At 51.5% G+C, this 17,373-nt stretch overlaps 7 protein-coding genes across 7 annotated transcripts; 3 read left to right on the top strand and 4 right to left on the bottom strand.

Annotated features, from left to right (window-relative positions):
• Positions 1 to 168: 168 nt before the first annotated feature.
• Positions 169 to 1,834, bottom strand: fgaCat (catalase easC; the record flags this gene model as incomplete). The annotated part of the gene is made up of 4 exons (XM_022631238.1): positions 169 to 1,419; positions 1,473 to 1,652; positions 1,705 to 1,757; positions 1,813 to 1,834. 4 exons carry the CDS (start codon positions 1,832 to 1,834, stop codon positions 169 to 171), a joined length of 1,506 nt encoding a protein of 501 aa, XP_022489175.1.
• A 1,587-nt stretch (positions 1,835 to 3,421) lies between these two features.
• On the bottom strand, positions 3,422 to 5,141 carry atg15 (triglyceride lipase ATG15; the record flags this gene model as incomplete). The annotated part of the gene is made up of 3 exons (XM_022631236.1): positions 3,422 to 3,670; positions 3,715 to 4,917; positions 4,974 to 5,141. 3 exons carry the CDS (start codon positions 5,139 to 5,141, stop codon positions 3,422 to 3,424), a joined length of 1,620 nt encoding a protein of 539 aa, XP_022489205.1.
• Positions 5,142 to 5,443: 302 nt separating this feature from the next.
• PENARI_c007G03386 (VPS9 domain-containing protein) lies at positions 5,444 to 7,653 on the top strand (the record flags this gene model as incomplete). Its single annotated transcript, XM_022630841.1, has 2 exons — positions 5,444 to 5,730; positions 5,793 to 7,653. 2 exons carry the CDS (start codon positions 5,444 to 5,446, stop codon positions 7,651 to 7,653), a joined length of 2,148 nt encoding a protein of 715 aa, XP_022489021.1.
• A 435-nt stretch (positions 7,654 to 8,088) lies between these two features.
• PENARI_c007G09383 (uncharacterized protein) lies at positions 8,089 to 9,714 on the bottom strand (the record flags this gene model as incomplete). The annotated part of the gene is made up of 1 exon (XM_022631111.1): positions 8,089 to 9,714. The coding sequence occupies one exon, from the start codon at positions 9,712 to 9,714 to the stop codon at positions 8,089 to 8,091; it is 1,626 nt and encodes a 541-aa protein (XP_022489443.1).
• A 329-nt stretch (positions 9,715 to 10,043) lies between these two features.
• PENARI_c007G00672 (uncharacterized protein) lies at positions 10,044 to 11,330 on the bottom strand (the record flags this gene model as incomplete). Its single annotated transcript, XM_022630707.1, has 1 exon — positions 10,044 to 11,330. The coding sequence occupies one exon, from the start codon at positions 11,328 to 11,330 to the stop codon at positions 10,044 to 10,046; it is 1,287 nt and encodes a 428-aa protein (XP_022489008.1).
• A 639-nt stretch (positions 11,331 to 11,969) lies between these two features.
• Positions 11,970 to 14,648, top strand: PENARI_c007G04954 (RING-H2 finger protein; the record flags this gene model as incomplete). The annotated part of the gene is made up of 3 exons (XM_022630921.1): positions 11,970 to 14,111; positions 14,169 to 14,444; positions 14,505 to 14,648. 3 exons carry the CDS (start codon positions 11,970 to 11,972, stop codon positions 14,646 to 14,648), a joined length of 2,562 nt encoding a protein of 853 aa, XP_022489155.1.
• Positions 14,649 to 15,417: 769 nt separating this feature from the next.
• Positions 15,418 to 16,150, top strand: PENARI_c007G00871 (phosphoribosylglycinamide formyltransferase; the record flags this gene model as incomplete). Its single annotated transcript, XM_022630718.1, has 2 exons — positions 15,418 to 15,828; positions 15,911 to 16,150. The coding sequence occupies 2 exons, from the start codon at positions 15,418 to 15,420 to the stop codon at positions 16,148 to 16,150; spliced, it is 651 nt and encodes a 216-aa protein (XP_022489026.1).
• Between the last annotated feature and the right edge of the window lie 1,223 nt (positions 16,151 to 17,373).

Genomic DNA, 17,373 nt, shown 5'->3' with positions numbered 1-17,373 from the left:
GGCTACCCTGTTTGCGAAAACTCTAAAAATTAAACTTTTCCGGGGATGTAACCTTAGAAAGGGACATAGTTGAACACTTCGTAAGTCATAATATTGGTATAAGCTATCTATATGCACATGAGGAACACACAATTAGAGTCTGACGAAGCCGCAGAAACAACTCTGCCTCTAAAGACGCGCAGGAGGGGCACCAGTCACATTAGCCTCAGTAGCAGCTTGAATGCGAGCACCAAGATCGGCATTGACACGACGGAACATATCATAGGTAGCCTTGCGCACGCGCTCATGAGCACCGCACAGGTGACCAGAGATGTTACTGACAAAATTCTCCTGCTGGCCGGGGGTACGGCCAAGAACCTGCCACAGGCCGTTAGCCTGGACGTAGTCCTCGGAGGTAACGGGGTACTGCTCAGCAAGAACAGCGCCAGTCCACTTCTCGTGCTCCTGACTGGCCTTAACGGGCTGGTAGGCGATGGGACGGAAGGTGGAGGGGTAGTTAGGGTTGGCGCCGTAGTTGCCGTTGACGTTCATGGGGCCGTCGCGGTGGGTAGGGTTGAAGGCCTTGAGCGGGCAGTTGACAGGGATCTGCTCGTAGTTGCCACCCAGGCGGTGGCGGTGGGTGTCGGGGTAGGAGAAGAGGCGGGATTGTAGGACTGGATCGGCGGAGGGCTCGGCGCCCGGGACCATGTGCGAGGGGGAGAAGGCGGCCTGTTCGATCTCCGCGAAGTAGTTTTGCGGGTTCTTGTTCAGGGTGAAGCGGCCGAAGCGGCGAAGGGGCACTTCGTTCTGCGGCCAGACCTTGGTCAGGTCAAAGACGTTCCAGCGGAACTTCTCTGCTTGCTCGGGGCTTAGGACTTGCACGTAGCAGGTCCAGGAGGGATGCTCGCCGCGTTGGATGGCGTCGAAGAGGTCCTGGGTGTGCCAGTCGGGGTTTTCGGCGGAGAGCTTCGTGGCCTCGTCGTTGGTGAAGGTCTTGTTGCCCTGGTCGGTCTTGCAGTGAATCTGGACGTAGTTGAATGTGCCATCTGGCTTGATCCACTTGTAGGTGTGGCCGGAGTAACCGTTCATGTGGCGGTACGAGTATGGGGTGCCGCGGTCACTGAACAGGTGCATAACCTGGTGGACAGCCTCGTGGTGGGTGGAAAGGTAGTCCCAGAACATGGTGGCATCCTTGAGGTTGGTCTGGGGGTTGCGCTTCTGGGTGTGGATGAAGATTGGGAACTTGGCAGGATCGCGCAGGAAGAAAACTGGGGTGTTGTTGAACACCCAGTCCCAGTTGCCCTCCTCGGTGTAGAACTTGATGGCGAAACCGCGCGGGTCACGAGCACTATCGGGGGATCCCTTCTCACCACCGACAGTTGAGAAACGGGTGAGCATCTTAGTCTTCTTGCCGACACCCTTCAGCATGTCAATTGTGGTCTGTGTAATGTGTTAGTTCAATATCCACCATTAAAATCATAGCCGGTACATACGATGTCGCTGATATCGTCGGTAACCTCGAACTCGCCGTAGGCACCAGCACCCTTGGCGTGGACCACACGCTCAGGGATGCGCTCGCGGTCAAAGTGTGCCAGGAGATCAATCAAGTGGAAATCCTGCAACAGCAGAGGACCATTGGGCCCGATGCGCTGAGCAGCCTGGGGGTCCATGACCTATGTATGTATACTTAGATCAAGTCGTTCGGGGAGCAGTAGGTAGGCATACCGGACAGCCATTGGAGGCTGTGTAGACAGGAGTCTCATTGTAGCGGTAGGTTTCTTTGAGAATAACAAAATTAGCTAGAGCTTCTGGTGATTGAAGGTACCAACTTACTAGGCTCGTTGTCTTGACCCATGTTGGCAAATCGTCTCGCAGTCTATAAAAAAAGATACAAAAAAAAAAGAAAAGGGATTCCCGAGGATACTGCGGGGCTTTATATACGTATCCAGCAACCTGGGCAAACGCTGGGTGGAGAGAAAAAAAAACCGATGAAGCAATTGGACCCACCAGCTATTTTGATATGGAATCTTCCGTTACTGATTGGCTGCTTAGATCTGCAGAACGGATGCACCTTGAAACCTCTATTGTTCTCCCCAATACCATTACAATGCAGATGAGTTGGTTCTAACAGTCGGCATCCTACCCGATTTGCTATAGACCCGTGCTGTATATCGGTCGGCTACCCGAAAATATTTTGCAAAATCATATCTCAAGAAATACCAGGGGAAATAACATGGAGTCATAAGTGGACTCAGGCTAGACCGAAGTGGAAAAGAGCTCAATCGCGCGTATGATATCCGTTTCAGGCATGTCATTCCGGTTCGTGTCCCGAACTGAAAGTATAGGAAGTTGACAGCAGGAACCGCTATCGAGTCCTGCAGGGCGCTATATTTTACCTTTTAAGTATAGAAATGATTTCCCAGTTACCCTGCGGACTGTTTGAGCTAAGGATTTGCTATACATTTCTTCCGATTGGCAAGTTATGACTTGCCTAGCTTCCTCTTTATACCACATTTCTCCTTTAACCCCGCGTTAGTGTTTTACTAGAGTAAGGTTTCAGACTTTGGATTGTATGCCTCTCATAAATGAAACTCTCTATTGTTTTTTGTGTGGACAATCTCCTACAGCCAAGGTGCCTACAGCAGTGCTAGTTACGGGACGACCCTCGCGGAAATCTCCGAGTTCCGAGCGGAATTCCGCCGATCGGAGATGGCCTCGAAATCCACGCATAGATTGGCCTTGTCATTGTTAATAGTAATGCCCAGGGGCGGAAGACTCATTCAGATCAATTGATTCCAAGGGATTAATTAGCCAAAGGTGAAGACAGTATGTACCACTGGTCACTTCAATCTAATATGTGGTCTTAATTTCGATGAATGTATTTATAAGTCTAGCAGTGATAGTCCCGTAGTAGCCGAATTTTCCCCAGACGAGTCAGTTCATCCAGATAGTTTCCTGGAGCATAACATGGCCAATTCCAAATAAGTTATGTTCTAGCAAACAACCTTGAACCGCCTCGGCTGTGGTGAAACAGACGGAGGAACCAAAATTGACAACGCCAGTAGAATTGTGCCCACCGGGCACCGAGAGTAACAGAACGAAAGAACCAAATGCTCGCTCACATGTCGCTCGTATATCTTGCCTTGTATATGGGGAAGTGCAAATTTGATAGTAAAAAGCCAAGCGAATAAATCACGAAATGTGGAAGGGTATATCTAGCGCCTGCGGATTTTCAACCCAGCAGCTTAGTCGAAGAAAATGAATCCCCAGAACATCCTGTAAAAGAATGCACGTGAACGAGAAAGTGGGGACGAAGGAGTCGCTGTTTAATGTGGATGTTGTGATGGCGATTCCGGTAGCTCAGATCAATCTCATAATATGAGAGATCGACTAAGTAGGGGTCGAGGTAAATTCAGTAGGGGTTGGCATGGTGGTGGTAGGATCATTGCAGCCAAACCAGCCAGGAGTTTTGCAGGTGGTAGTCGTTGCAGTTACCGTGGGTAGAGTTGTCGTGACTGTAGGCGCCGGAGTTGCTGTTGTGGTAGTTGTAGGATCGTTGCACCCAAACCAACCGGGAGTTTTGCATGTTGTGGTCGTAGCTGTACTCGTCGGAGAAGTCGTGGTGGTGGTAGTAGTTGTGGTGCTTTCGTCCAGACAGCCCCACCACCCGGGGGTCTCGCACGTCGATGTTCTGGTATATGATGTGGTTGTTGAGGTAGTGGTAGTAGTTGTGACCTCGGAGCCATTGCTTCGGAAGAACTTCCAGAGATCACAATCAAAGCATTCCTCCTCTGCCACACATTTCGGGACAGTGTCGTATTTTAAGATGACATCAGATATCACATTTTCGATCTTGTGAGTACCCAGTCCAACACGCCATCCCTTATCTGCGACAGTATCATATGTGCATACCTGTCCGGTGTGGCAAACCGACTCCAGCGCATAGCCGCCCCATGTGCAGATCGAGTTGATCCCGTTGCAAGTTCCCATGTATATCGGATCTGCTGTATGCCCAAAATGATAGGCCCCGGTGTGCATTCGTGTTTGCGGGAAGCGTGGGTCATGGCCAGGTGGGCTTGGGAGGCCAAGTCGAGCTGCCGGTAAGGCTTCAGGAATAGCTTCGAAAGTGACCACGGGCAACCCAAAAGTCAACCCGACTAAACTAGTCATTGCACCACCCAATGAATGGCCCGTCATCCAGATATTTGCATCCGGATAGAGCTCGGTGACGTTTGAGTAGAGCTCAATCCCAGCCCGGTAGTAACGGTTTTCATCATTCATAGACTCAACAATGCAAGTCAAGTTCGCTGTGTAGGTAGCACTCTGACAGTCGCAGACTTGCCTCCACAGGTAGGAGCCTCCTTGGCCGCAGCAGCAGCTGAAAAATAGATTGTCGTTGACTTTGTCATTGGTGGTGGTACCCGCGCCATCAAACAGAGCCGGCGAAGTACCCTTTAACGAAATCACGACAGTGCTATTGGTTTTATCAGCATAGATGTGCCCTCTGAGTCCATCTTTCTGCCAACCAAAGCTCCCCGAGTAGTTAAATTGGCCGTGTATAGAGTGCCACTGTCCCGTCCCAGGTTCCTCGATATAGTCATTTGCGGTCATCTGAGCGAATGTCAAGACCGTCGTCTTGTCTGTAATATCTGGCCCTTGCAGGGTGTCCATGACCCACTCATCTGCAGACAAGGCGGCCACAGATCCAGAAGACCGCGAAGCGGCCAAATGCCCCTCGATCACCGGGAGTCTTCGATCGGCCAACCGTTGTATCGTGAGGGGAACTGACGAAGCAAGTAGAGGGGACTCTGACGCAACATAGTCGGTTTCATCACCATCCTCCGATACAGCCCGAAGCCGAGTGTCTGCCTTAACATCGAGTCTTGCATGGAGGTCGGGTAGTTCAGAGGTACCGCGTTGGAAAATGTGCCGTAGGGACTAAGGGCGTGAGTACAAGCCAACTGAAGGGGTTATATTGGCGTGGCGTAACTTACAAACTCATGCGTCTCGGGTGTACCTTCGGACCCCAAAGGTACTTGTGGCGGGATGATAGGAGCTTGTAGGGGTGGATAAGCCGAGGCGGAGGCAGCGGTCGATAGTACTGCCGCTGATAATAGAAGGCTATGGACAGTCAGTCCAAGCCACGAACGCTTTCGAGACATGATGGATGATCAAGGAGACTTGGAGTCAAGGGACTATCGTGGTTATCGATCAGCAGCTACCTTATCAAGTGACGCAGTGCGGAGACGGTCTACACGTGACTAAGTCCCCGTCACGCGATCCCCGTGATATCGTTAGTTTAGAACTTCCCGAGTTGGATATATTCAATGTTGTTTTGAATCAGTCAATTCTTCCCCTCTCAGGCAGAAGCCACACAGGTAAATGTATAACGGGGGAGCTCAGGTGATCGACACAAGCCTATCAGCCGAACAGAGCGGAGACACGCAACTAGTGCCTACCCAAAATGTCTGGCCCCTCTGATGATGGCTCTGGGTCTTCACTCTCACAATCCACCAGAATGGAGACCTCAGTGAAATCCCCTCCCGCTTTGGCGGAACAAGAGGACTCCAACATCCCTCTATCGGCCAATAACGAGGGTCAAGACAAAGGTCCTGACGTGTTCGATCGACGGGGCTCAGCGGACTCTGGCACTGCCAGCGATAGGCAAGCAGATGAAGGCTTTGTGCTTTCACGGAGCTTGCAGGATCCTTCAGAGGAGCTTCCGATCGAATTAATCAGCTTGGCAGATCGGTAAGTTTGGTCAGTTGCGTTATCAAGCTCTCCGTCATTGTATCTGACAAGCTTTTTGCTAGGTTCGTCAACTCCTTGAGTGCCAAAGTCCACAACTCGCCTCCTACGATCGATAAGATTTCCGAGCTCTTCCAAGTCTTTTACAGCCGTGCGGAGTCTCACATTGCCACTCATATTTCCGCCCTCATATCTCGCATAAACCGAGACCTGTCACCTCAGGTCCCCACAAACCCCCCACGGGGAAGTGCTCTGTCAAAACTGAGCAACAAACGTTCTCAAGATGATGTTAGACCAGCAGCCTCAGGTCGCCAAATGTTGACTGCGTCGGAAGTAGCTGAAAAGCGAAAGGCTCGTAAGGTTCTGGAAAACAAACGAGGCGCATTGGAAGAAGCTGCGGAGCGAAGGGTATGCGAGATTGTCTACGACAAACTCTGGAGGCACAAGAGTACATTGGATGATGTTCGGGACGAAAAGCTGCGATCTAAGACTGCGGCTCTGCTGCTGGTCGGCATTAACTTGAAGGATCTCGGAATCGACTTGGACCTTGCGGCAATCGATGAGCAGAAGCAGGACGAGGCAAATGAATTCCTTGCTCAGGCCCGGGATTATCTTGCAAAGATGAACGATTACAAATATCCTCTTGGAAAACTTCAACAGCTTGCCGCAGCCCACAAGGCCGTTGTCGATGCTCTTACTAAACTTTTGCCATCTTCCTCTTCTGCAGATGAGATCCTGCCGACGTTGATCTATTCACTCGTCACTTGTCCACCGGAAGGAATTAACATTGTCAGCAACCTTGTCTTCATCCAGAGGTTTAGATCTTCAAGTAAAATTGATGGAGAAACCGCCTACTGCTTGACCAACCTCGAGGCAGCAATTAGTTTCCTCGAAAACGTTGATCTTTCTACACTGCGTGCCGATGAGCTCCAGGATGGCCCTGTCAAAACCCCGAGTGCCACGACGACACCATCGTCAGAACATGCCGATCCTTTTCGGCCAACCAAAGAAACTACAACCTCATCTATAACGACTGTATCCGCCTCACCGGAACTGTCAAAGCCAGAAACTAAGGAACCTGTCCCTTCAACATTACCAAAGCCACGGCCGTCTCCGACGCCGCAGCAACGACGGCTCAGCAACCTTTTCCAACCTCCATCCAAAGTATTAGGAGCTGCGAATGACGCTGTTCGCACCACTGCAGACCAAGGCTTGAAGAATATCGGCGCCACTCTGGATAGCAGCTTCAATTTCCTGTTTGGCCGTCTGAAGGAAATGCAATCTGGACCGCAGGGAACAGGACCAGTGTTACCCAAAACATTGGCCGAAGCTCGCCGTCTAGTCACCATGCCGCCTGTTTCTGCCGAGAACCAAAACTTGACACAGGACGAGATCGCAGCCATCAATTCCGTCTCCGTGGATGAGAGCACACCCCCACGCAGCAGTTCAAGGCTCACCGGCCTTTCCAGTGGCGGTCCTGCGTCTCGTGATCGGAGTGCAGACAGCACCAGAACGCAAGCAAGTAGTAAGAAGTCCATCGCCACATCACTCCGAGAGGAATTAGCACCGAACTCTGCCAATAGTCCCACTCCGCTGGAATCTATGCGGAATTTTGGCAACACTCTCAACCCTCTGAACCACATTCCAGGCATGATGAAGAACTTTGGCCGCGCCCCAGAGACTCCCGGTGCCCGATCGGTTTCTCCATCTGGACTTGACCGATTCAAACTATCACCTGCCTCAGTTGACAGCACCAACGCTGCAGGCAGCCCTCTCCCCACTTCGTCATTGAAAGTGGATCCTCCGATCCAGCGTTTCCTTGAGACACAGGATGCCCGCGATCTTCGAGTTGGAGATGTGGCTGTTTTGCTGGAAGACTATAAAAGACTGGCGGCTGCAGTATACAAACCAGCCGAGTCTCGATAAGATCTTGCGACTTAATTACAACTTTGCTCAACTTTCATTGGGCTTTTCATACGGATTTAGCGGGCCAAAGCCCTTGTCTGAAACATTCTTGCATCGTGGATTAGTAACGGCGTTGTATAGGTATCTGATATTCCATGTCATCTGGGCGAATAAAGGTTTAGATTGCATGGCCCGGGCGAGTAAGCTATCCATTTTCGATATCATACATTATTTTAGCAGAGATTAACCTTTTCCAATAACATATGATTACAAACTTGATATTCTCCCACGTAGGATCCCATCAAATAAAATGAAATGGAAATTCGAACGGCATAAAGGGGGTATTAAACATGAATAGAGATTCAGGTCAAGTCTCGTGATGGGTAATTTGGGAATAGAACACACTCATCTCACAGACGCCATAAGCATATGAAAAAGAGAACCGAAGATCGTTACTCATTGGCTGCGTCCACGCAAGACCTCTGCACCACCACTTCTCATCTCAGTCAACTTGTTCGTCAACTCCAAGTTCTGAGTCTCGACTTGGTCATGACGGCGTTTGACTTCTGCTTCGAATACTGCGGCTGTGCGGCGACGGGCACGGCGGAGGTTTCTCATTTCAGAAAGCAGATGAGTAAACCGGTCTATCATCTGGTCACCGCAGTCTTCCCATTCATCCATGGACATGTGAGACAGATAGGTCTGGCGTTCTTGTTGGGTAAGTCCCAGCAAGTGGGAGACGGCGTTTTGGGGGGATTGGGTGTCGGGGACATAAGCCGGTTCTGGAGGCAAAGGAGGTGATTGAACTGGTGGAGGGGGAGTTGGGGCTTTTTCAAAGGGCTCGGCCTGTAGCTCGGAGAAGGATTTCTGGTACAGCAGGTCTGGAGGGTAATCTGCTTCGAGTTCTCGCTTTTTGGAATGGATGACTGTGTCACGACGGGGGCGTGTGGAAGCACGTGTTGGCTCGTGTGTAGGCTCGTGTGTAGACTCGTGGGTGGTAGATTCGTTAGTATAGAAGGGGTCCTGCATGGTTTCGTCGGCGTCCAGGTCGGTCAGACTGGTCATGTCAAAGACGTTGCGTGAATGGTCACTTTCTCGCTTTCCATTGGCGCGAATGGTGTGGTCCATGTCATCATCACTGCCACTACCGTCGATGTCGCTGTCGGTTTGGAAGCCCGTTATGCTGAGTGTCCGGCCAAGTTCTGGCGGAGGTTGAGAGCTATGGCGAGTGGGTGATCTATCTAGTTTTTGGTCGAGTTGCTCAAGCAGGGAAGGTTTTGGTGGACTGAAACGGGTTCTGGGCGTGGCAGATCCGTTGGGTGGGAGAACAACCTTCCTAGCCCCAGTAGGAGGCAGCATTTGGCCCAACTTTCGTGGCTTGGCCTGAGGTTTGAACTGAGGCTGCGGCTGCGGCTCGGGGATAGAATCCACATTGGCAGGCTGGCGTGAAGAAGTTCTCTTTTTGCTTTGAGACCAGAAATTCTCCAAGCGCTTGCTCAACGGCTGCTCTGTGGTACGCGGCTTGTGCGACGCTTGCCAGCCGGTGGCTACTTCATCGGTCTTCTCGTCATCTCCACCATCAGACGTCATTGGGCTATCAAAGCCCACGAGATCATCGGAGTCAAAGCCCATCGTTTTCATGGCTTGGTCACCCAGGCCATCATACCACTGAGACCCGTAGGTATGTCGAACAGGCCGGGATTGGTACGTAGGCTGTGGATCGGGGTTGGTGTAAGCAGCATTGGTACTTGACGCTGCCTGGGATTTGTTATCGTCAAATCCGCAGACACTCGTTCCGGCGACAGTTGAATCATCAATCGCCTCGACATCAGTGTCAAAGACATCACGCTGCACCGTATGCGCGGGAATAGTGCGGGGCTGGTTTGGAAACTGAGATGCTCCAGGGAATTCCAGCGGAATGCCCTTGCCATTGGTAACGGGGTGGCTTGGATGGACTAATTGAGTGGGAGGCCCATCGATTCTGACCTGTTCTGCACGTTGCTGGCGCGACTGGGCCGCGACTTTGTCGGGAGCTCGAGGCTGCCCAGCTTCTCTGGAGTGGACATAGTCGCCCACCCCCATGTTTAGTCGGAGGACTATTGAAAGTTGTAGGGAAACTGAACAAGAGAGGCCTTTTCCAACCGACGTTGAAACGTGACAGGGAGACTGTGTCTTCTTTGAGCACATGGGCAAACGCGACATTACCGCGAGGTCACGTGCCACTCAATTCAGGTTCAGCCTCGTCTGGTGTAAAAGGCATTTACTTGGTATCAAATTGATCCAGATATTTACTTTCAAGGTATAAAATGTGGTATCATTCGTATTGAAAACAGTCCGTATCTTGGGGGTATATTGGTGCAACACAAAACTCCGAGTAACGTTACAACGTCCATCTCAACATATAAATTTACTTAAACAGAAAAGCCATCGTCGATGTGAAGACTTTCCAAATTGTAAGCAACGCTTCTTCCTCTCTTCTTTGCCTTTCCAAAAAATTCAATCGATTTCTGGACTTCTGCTTCCTTTTTCTCGGTTGCAAGCCTCTGTGCGCGTCTCGCTTCGAGAGAACCTGGGGCTTCGTCCATAAGCATCCGATCGGGATCTTTATCCTCTTCATCAACTGGGGTCACTAGTGCAGATAAAAACAAGTCACCGATCCAAAGTGATACCATTCCCCTGAGCTCTAGCAGTTCGGGGGAGTCAGAGAAGGGGGGAGAAATAAGAAGCTGGTCCATCCGTGCAGCAATTTGCTGCGCCTGCTCCAATTCTCGCAACCTCACTTTTGAAATAGCAGTGGCAGTTTTGTTCCTGGGCATCTGACCATGCTCAAGTTCAGTCTCTGGATCTTCGTCGTCCGAAAACCCATCAGATTCGTCTTCTTGACGAAGGGCAATATCTTTTCTTGCGGTATTGCTTTCTTCCTGGCTGACGTACACCCAGAGCCCGAACATTGCAGGGTAAAAGTGTAAAGAAGATATGGAATGTGGTGATGATTTCATGTATGGATGATTAAGGATGAGTCGTTCATAATATTCTTTCGCCTCCGCAAAGCCTTTGGTTGTAGATGTCAAGGATGTGGCAACCGTAGCATCAGGGGCCATGCTGGCACCAGCACTAGGCGGCGCTTCCTGTTGATCTCGTCGCAGCAAGATTTCAGCGCCTATCCCCCACCTCGCTTCGTTGCGGACGTCCATTCGAAATCCTCTGTATTCTTCGCGCAGAATCAGGCCCCAAGCCCTTCCAGCTCGGGCATAGTCTCCTTGGAGCATACATCGGTGTAAGATTGTTGTTAATACACCTAAATGCTGAAAGCGAATATTGCCTTCCTGAACTGACTGAGGAGGATAGATTGGAGGTGATAAATCCGCCAAGGCTCTGAGATGACCTGGGGCTTTCACCTTTGTGACAGGTTCATCCTTGGCTGGTTGATGAGGGAAATTTCCTCCTGGTAACTCAGCGTGGAACGGGAATCCGGCAATTCGATACTGATGGGATTCATTTGGCGTCAATACCAAGGGCGGCCCCGCAGGCTCGGATTCCGTAGCCGAGGCGAAATCAGTCTCTTCTCCATGCAGGTCATCTTCGCTCCACTTCGCACTGCGTTTCTGGCGATCATATTGAGAGACGCGTGTGCCGGATGGCTGGAGCCACGGCGGTAGTGGCAGAGAGAAAACCGAAGCCGAAGGCGCAGATGCCATCGACCATGCGCAAATCAGGCTTAAATTCTGTAGAGTGGTTGTCGCATTTGTCAGTGGAACATGACGGAAGAGAAGGAAGTGGTGACTAAGGGTCCCGAGAACAAAATAGGCAAACACACTCACTTATCGTCTATCAAGCCATTCAACTCCTCTTCTTTCTCTCCTTTTTATCTTCTATTGCCCCCCTTCCCTACCTTATTGCTTTTGCTCTCTTACCCCCTCGTAGCCCCCGAGATACGCTCGGCGGTTATATCTCTCGGTGGTGGTGCCTGGGCTTATCATACAGTTTCAGGTCGCAGCGACTCGTATCAGGAAGTGAAATTGTCTCACGCATTCTACTAGCTGCAGGCGAATCGACCCGTGTCAACTGCCCGTCGGCGTCCCCTTTGTCCCAACCGTCCTGCACATACAGAGTCGCTCAATCCATCCCGCATACCATCCGCCTCGGCACCTGACCCCGACAAGACGTCAGATATACCGTTGATATCGCCGAAACTGTTGCGTTGCTACTTTCATCATCTCAAACCCCACTTTGACATCTTTACGACCGCCACTATTAGCTACATGGTCTTCTGATGGCAGTGAACGGCTGTTGACATCCCCTCTGCCTCAATCTCCAGCTCTCACAACCATTCTACTATGGGACAGTCCTCTTCTACACAACGTGAACCACCTGATATCGGATACCCGGAACCTCATTCGCCTTTCTCGATACAACGTGGCCCGAACACGAGGGATGAAGAAATGAACCATAGGCAGGCGGCTGAACACAACCCGGAGGGTGCCTCCTCGCAACGTGCCGAGATGGACACGAATAGGGGCGATCAAGATACACTCGATATGACAAGTGAGGCACAGGAAACATGGCAAGAACCTACGCGGTTCTCCGGTGGATTTTCGCAACCCATGCGCAGTATCGAAGAGGAGAGTGACCCAGAGATTGAACTGTCGTCGCGCGAAATACGCACTGCAGCCTTTGCTCGAATGGCAGCTCGGAGGCAATCGACGATGTCAAGACTGGGTTCTAGACTGCTTCCCAATTCAGTCATTCGTGGGCTTCTCAACAGCCAAGAAGAGACCCCGGCTGAGGGTCATGCACACCGACATGGGCTAGTGTCTAGACCCATTCCAAGGTCAGAGACGACCTATACAAGTGGTCGCTTCAGTCCTTTCACATCACTCAGCTCAAGAGGGATTACTCGACGTCGATCTACCCGAGGGCCTTATTTCATTCCCCCTCGCTCGGGATCCTCTGGACCCCCAGATCCCTCTGGAAATCCGCCATATCTCGATTCCGCCGATCAAGTTCCAGAGCCTACAAGAGCCTCCTGGCGTCGCAGTGTTCGATTGAGCCGCGTGCGAAATTCGATTTCCTCCCCCATCTCTCACATGTTTGGTCAACCACACTCAAATTTGCCGGGCCAGGGAAACCCGGCACATCGTATGTCGGATCCATCGTTGGATGGAAGAGCGATGGACACCCGGATGGACTTCGGTGAACCACCCCATGAACTTGATTCAGTGGAACCAGCCATTCAGGCAGGGGGTTCGTTAGCCGGCCCGCCTCCTGAACACACGAATCCTGCTTTGATGCGCCGATTGCCTGGTCTTCTACGAGCGAGATCATCTAGAGCACTGCAACGAGAGGAGCAAACTCCTCTGTCAAGAGTTCTCCAGCTCGCTGCAGCGGCAATTGCCGCTCAGCTCTCCGGTACTGCTGGCCCTGCCTTGCCCAACATCCAGGCCCTAGGAAATGATGGCATAGATGGCTCTTTGGAGACCTTTATCCAAAGTTTACAGCACGCGACCTCTGCCCAAGCCCAGCCACCCGCAGAAGGAGAAGGACCGAGTGGTTCTACGAACGAAGAACCCTCACCCCCTGTCAATTTCCTGCGTGTTTTCCGATTTGCCAATTCAGATTCGCCGGCAGGCCCTGGTGCTCCAGAACAGAACGCAAACGGCCGTAGCGATCGCGGTACCCAGATCCCCGAGGGAATGGACGTTGACGAGCCTGCTGAAGGCGAAGGACGAACAGTGACCCTGGTCGTGGTTGGTGTTAGATCGGTCCCGGCAGGGAATGCAGGCACTGAGCAACATGGCCCTCCGCCGCCAGGTGCTGGTGGAGCCGGTTTGGATGCTCTTCTTGGTCTGCCATTCTTGCCACCCAATGTTATTCCTCGACCGCAGGATGCCACGGGTGATGCGACGCAACGGGGAGAGCCACGTTTCAGATTGCCTATTCCTCGTCATCCCGGCCATGCAGGACTCCATTCCCCCACTGGAGCACCGGCCTCGTCTCGTCCAGCAGGGCACAGTACTTCCAGAAGATTATCTGATGCCGGGCCCCGTGCTGCGTTCCCATCCTTCCCCCCTTCTGCCTTCTCCGACAGTCCTCCAGGGCCCCACCCTCCGCCATCCACTCCAGCTGATCAGGGTTTGTCTGCTGTGTCCTCGGGCACTTCTACTCCAAGTCGCAGACCGTCTTCTGCCTCGGCAATTGCTCCAGATATTCTGCCTCAACTAAACGAGGGCCAGGCAATGCGGCCGAGGCCGGGGTCCACGGAGGAGCCTTCGACATTCAATTATGCTCACCAGCGACGCCGTAGTGATTCCGAATTCGCTCGTCATCGGGCACTGGGCTCTGGTGCTGTCCGACGAAACGGCATGGTTGAGCCCGATCAGCCCCCACCAAGCGGAGGTCGTAGTTGGTTGATCTATGTTGTTGGAACCAATCTCTCCGAGAATCATCCGGCTTTGACTACTCCAAGCCTTTTCACCGATGTAAGATTTCTCCCACCTTTACTTCTTGAGAGTTTATTTACTAATAACTTCGAACAGAACCCAACCTATGAGGATATGATCCTGCTCTCATCACTATTGGGTCCAGCTAAACCCCCTGTCGCCTCTCAGTCCGATGTCAACTCTGCAGGCGGACTATTTCGTCTCGTTGAGTATGGTGGCTCCTTGGTTGCAGAAGCCCTGGATGGCGCTGGCGCCATTCAAATCCAAGATGGGGAGCGTTGCTTGATCTGCCTGAGTGACTACGAAGTGGCGGAAGAGGTCCGAGAACTGAATAAATGCAAGCATGTTTTCCACAAGGACTGCATAGATCAGGTTTGTTGCTCTGCCCCCGTTGATTTTGGTCGTGACCGTTATACTAATTGCCTATTTCAGTGGTTAACTACTGGGCGTAACTCTTGTCCCCTTTGCCGAGGTCAAGGTGTAAATGAAACCACCAGCAATGCAAACTCAGCGCCAGGGTCCGCTCCTGCTCCTGCTCCTGCTCCTGCTCCCGCTGCAGATGGCACATCCGTCTAATCCTCCTTCAACCCCAAGCATGGCAACCTCTGCTATGTGAACAACCTCTCAACTTGAATCTCCACCTCTTCTCTCTTTTCAGCTTTAGCATGAAGCGTCTGTTTAGATTAATGATTTTGTTTTCTCATGGATATCCCCTTTGCATTTCTTTCGCGCTTTATTCTTGGGTGCTTTTCTTGTGCTTGTCATATTGGAATATTTCTTTCGGGCCTCGAAGGCGATGCCTTTAACTTTCAACTTCGAGCCTTTCAGCGCTGGTCTTATCATTTCTGGTCTTACTCTCTTGGACCGCTTCCAGTGTATTTCTGGCATGGCTCGCCATGTCCATGACGCATTGGCTCTGGTCGAAATTTGGATATGTTCCAAGCGCTAAAATCTTCCATGTTTGATCAACATAGAGTATGAAATCAATTTTCTATCTTCAATTCTTCTTCTTCTCCGTAGCCCTCACATCTACATCTACAGTTCCCGCTCCGCTGCTCCGCGGGCTGCCCCGCGGCTGACTCAGCCATCCCAAAAACTTCAGTCCAACAGCTCCCCGCCAATGACCCTGTCTAACTTCTTGTATTATCTGGGATCCGCAGGTAACATTTGCGGTCTCATTATTCGCCGCAGAATTCAATTGACCCTAACGCGGCCGCAAAAACAAGTTGCAATTGATAAACCTCCGTTCCGTCCTAGCAACCGCGGGACCTCCGACTTCCACAAAATCAACCGCAAACCCGACAATCAGCCGGTCTAAAGCTACAACTCAACAAAGTCGCCCACAATGTCCTCCCCAATCCGCGTCACAGTCCTCATATCCGGCAACGGGTCGAATCTGCAAGCAGTGATCGACAAAGTGGCCGCCGGCCAACTCAACGCAACAATCGTCCGCGTAATCTCAAACCGCAAGGACGCATTCGGTCTCGAGCGCGCGCGTAAAGCAAACATCCCTACGCAATACCACAACCTTGTCAAGTACAAGAAGCAGCACCCCGCGACGACGGAGGGCGTGCAGGCTGCGCGTGAGGAATATGATGCTGAGCTGGCGAGGCTGATCCTTGCTGACTCGCCTGAGCTTGTGGTTTGTCTCGGCTTCATGCATATTCTATCACCGCAGTTCTTGGAGCCGTTGGAGGCTGCTAAGATTCGGATTATTAACTTGCACCCTGCGCTGCCTGGGGCTTTCAATGGTGTTGTAAGTAAAGAGTTTCTGCTTTTCTGAAGGCTGTGTCTTGTTAGTTAGAACGGACTGCTAATTTCTTCTCTCTTTGATTCAGAATGCGATTGACCGCGCTCATGCTGCGTGGTTGGAGGGCAAGATTGACAAGACTGGTGTTATGATCCACGATGTCATCTCTGAGGTGGATATGGGTCAGCCAATCCTCGTGCGGGAGATTCCTTTCCGTAAGGGTCAGGATGAGGACTTCGAGACCTTCAAGACTCGAGTCCATGAGACCGAGTGGGGGGTTGTCATCGAAGGAGTGGATTTGGTGCTCAAGGAATTGGCCCAGAAATAAACAGATCTAGCGCTTGAATACCCCTGTGCCTATGACACTACAATGTCGGACGAAGGGATACCGCTTCTCGATCTGCATTCCGCCAACCCGCGATCAACTTGCTGGTCGGGGGCTACGAATCCAGAATATGATCTCACCGTCTGGCTGTTGACGATTTACAACTAAATATATCTCATGTATTGCAGAAAAACAAAAAGAGGCCATTGGAAATACGTCACATAGGCCTGCAGTCCACTCTAAGCTTGGAACGCGGGCCACATTGAGGCAAAGCCAGCAAGACAGTATCGCCACAAACAGCCGAGGGACGGCCAAGAGTGCACATCGCTGTTCGTGCCGAGACAGCCGGAGGGTCCAGAACAGTAAATTGCATGGTCTCAGGGTAATTAGAGCGGAAATGAGACAGAGGACCAGTAGATCAGACGCCAAATGGGTCACCATGTAAAGCTCATTAGGATCGCTGGATAATCTACAGGGATGTGAAATTGCAACCAACTCACCGGTCACTTCTCACATGTTCACATGCCAGGGTAGATGGAGCTACTAATGTCTCTCTGGGTACTCCGTACTAACCTCTCTTTGGATAGTTCCAGTATAGAGCAGTAGCCCCGGGAACCAGTCTGACTGCGTGTCCCACTGTATGCCGGGCAATCATTCGGAGCCACGCGACACCATTTTACCTGTCCAAGTAGCGCCCCTAATGCAAGGTAAGGCCTGCAAGCGCATTAGCGGCACCAGTAAGATATCCAGTAAAAGATATACGATCTAGAAGCTGGAACCCGAAAAGGAAAAAGAGAGAACAGAAAAAGGGGGGTTATTGTACCAGCATATGCAGTGCAACACACCGAGGAGCAAAGATGGGCAAGCAGAAGCACTGCAACCCTGGCTCTCGCCGTTGGGCCTATGATCGTGGCGCCAACGGGGTGACAGATCAAACCCAATTCCCAAGACCTGGGTCGCTCATGCCCGCCATACCTGTTCTGGGCATTAGTATGCTGGGACGGGGGTCTATTTTGGCCCCCGGTCTCACTGGCGTTAACTCAATTAAATGGTCCGTCAATGGGATCGGCTGATGTCATATCCCCTTCTGGTTGGATCTGCTGGCGTGCGTGGGTTTTGATTCATCTTTGTGGGTTCCTGTCTTTTGAAAACTGTGTATAGCCCACTCATACAAACTCATACAACGCCCACCGGTGTTTATTGCTGTTTTATATGACTTTGGGAGT

Source organism: Penicillium arizonense (assembly GCF_001773325.1).
Source record: "Penicillium arizonense strain CBS 141311 chromosome Unknown PENARI_contig007, whole genome shotgun sequence".
Classification (NCBI taxonomy): domain Eukaryota; kingdom Fungi; phylum Ascomycota; class Eurotiomycetes; order Eurotiales; family Aspergillaceae; genus Penicillium; species Penicillium arizonense.
This window is presented reverse-complemented; position numbering and strand designations above follow the sequence as displayed.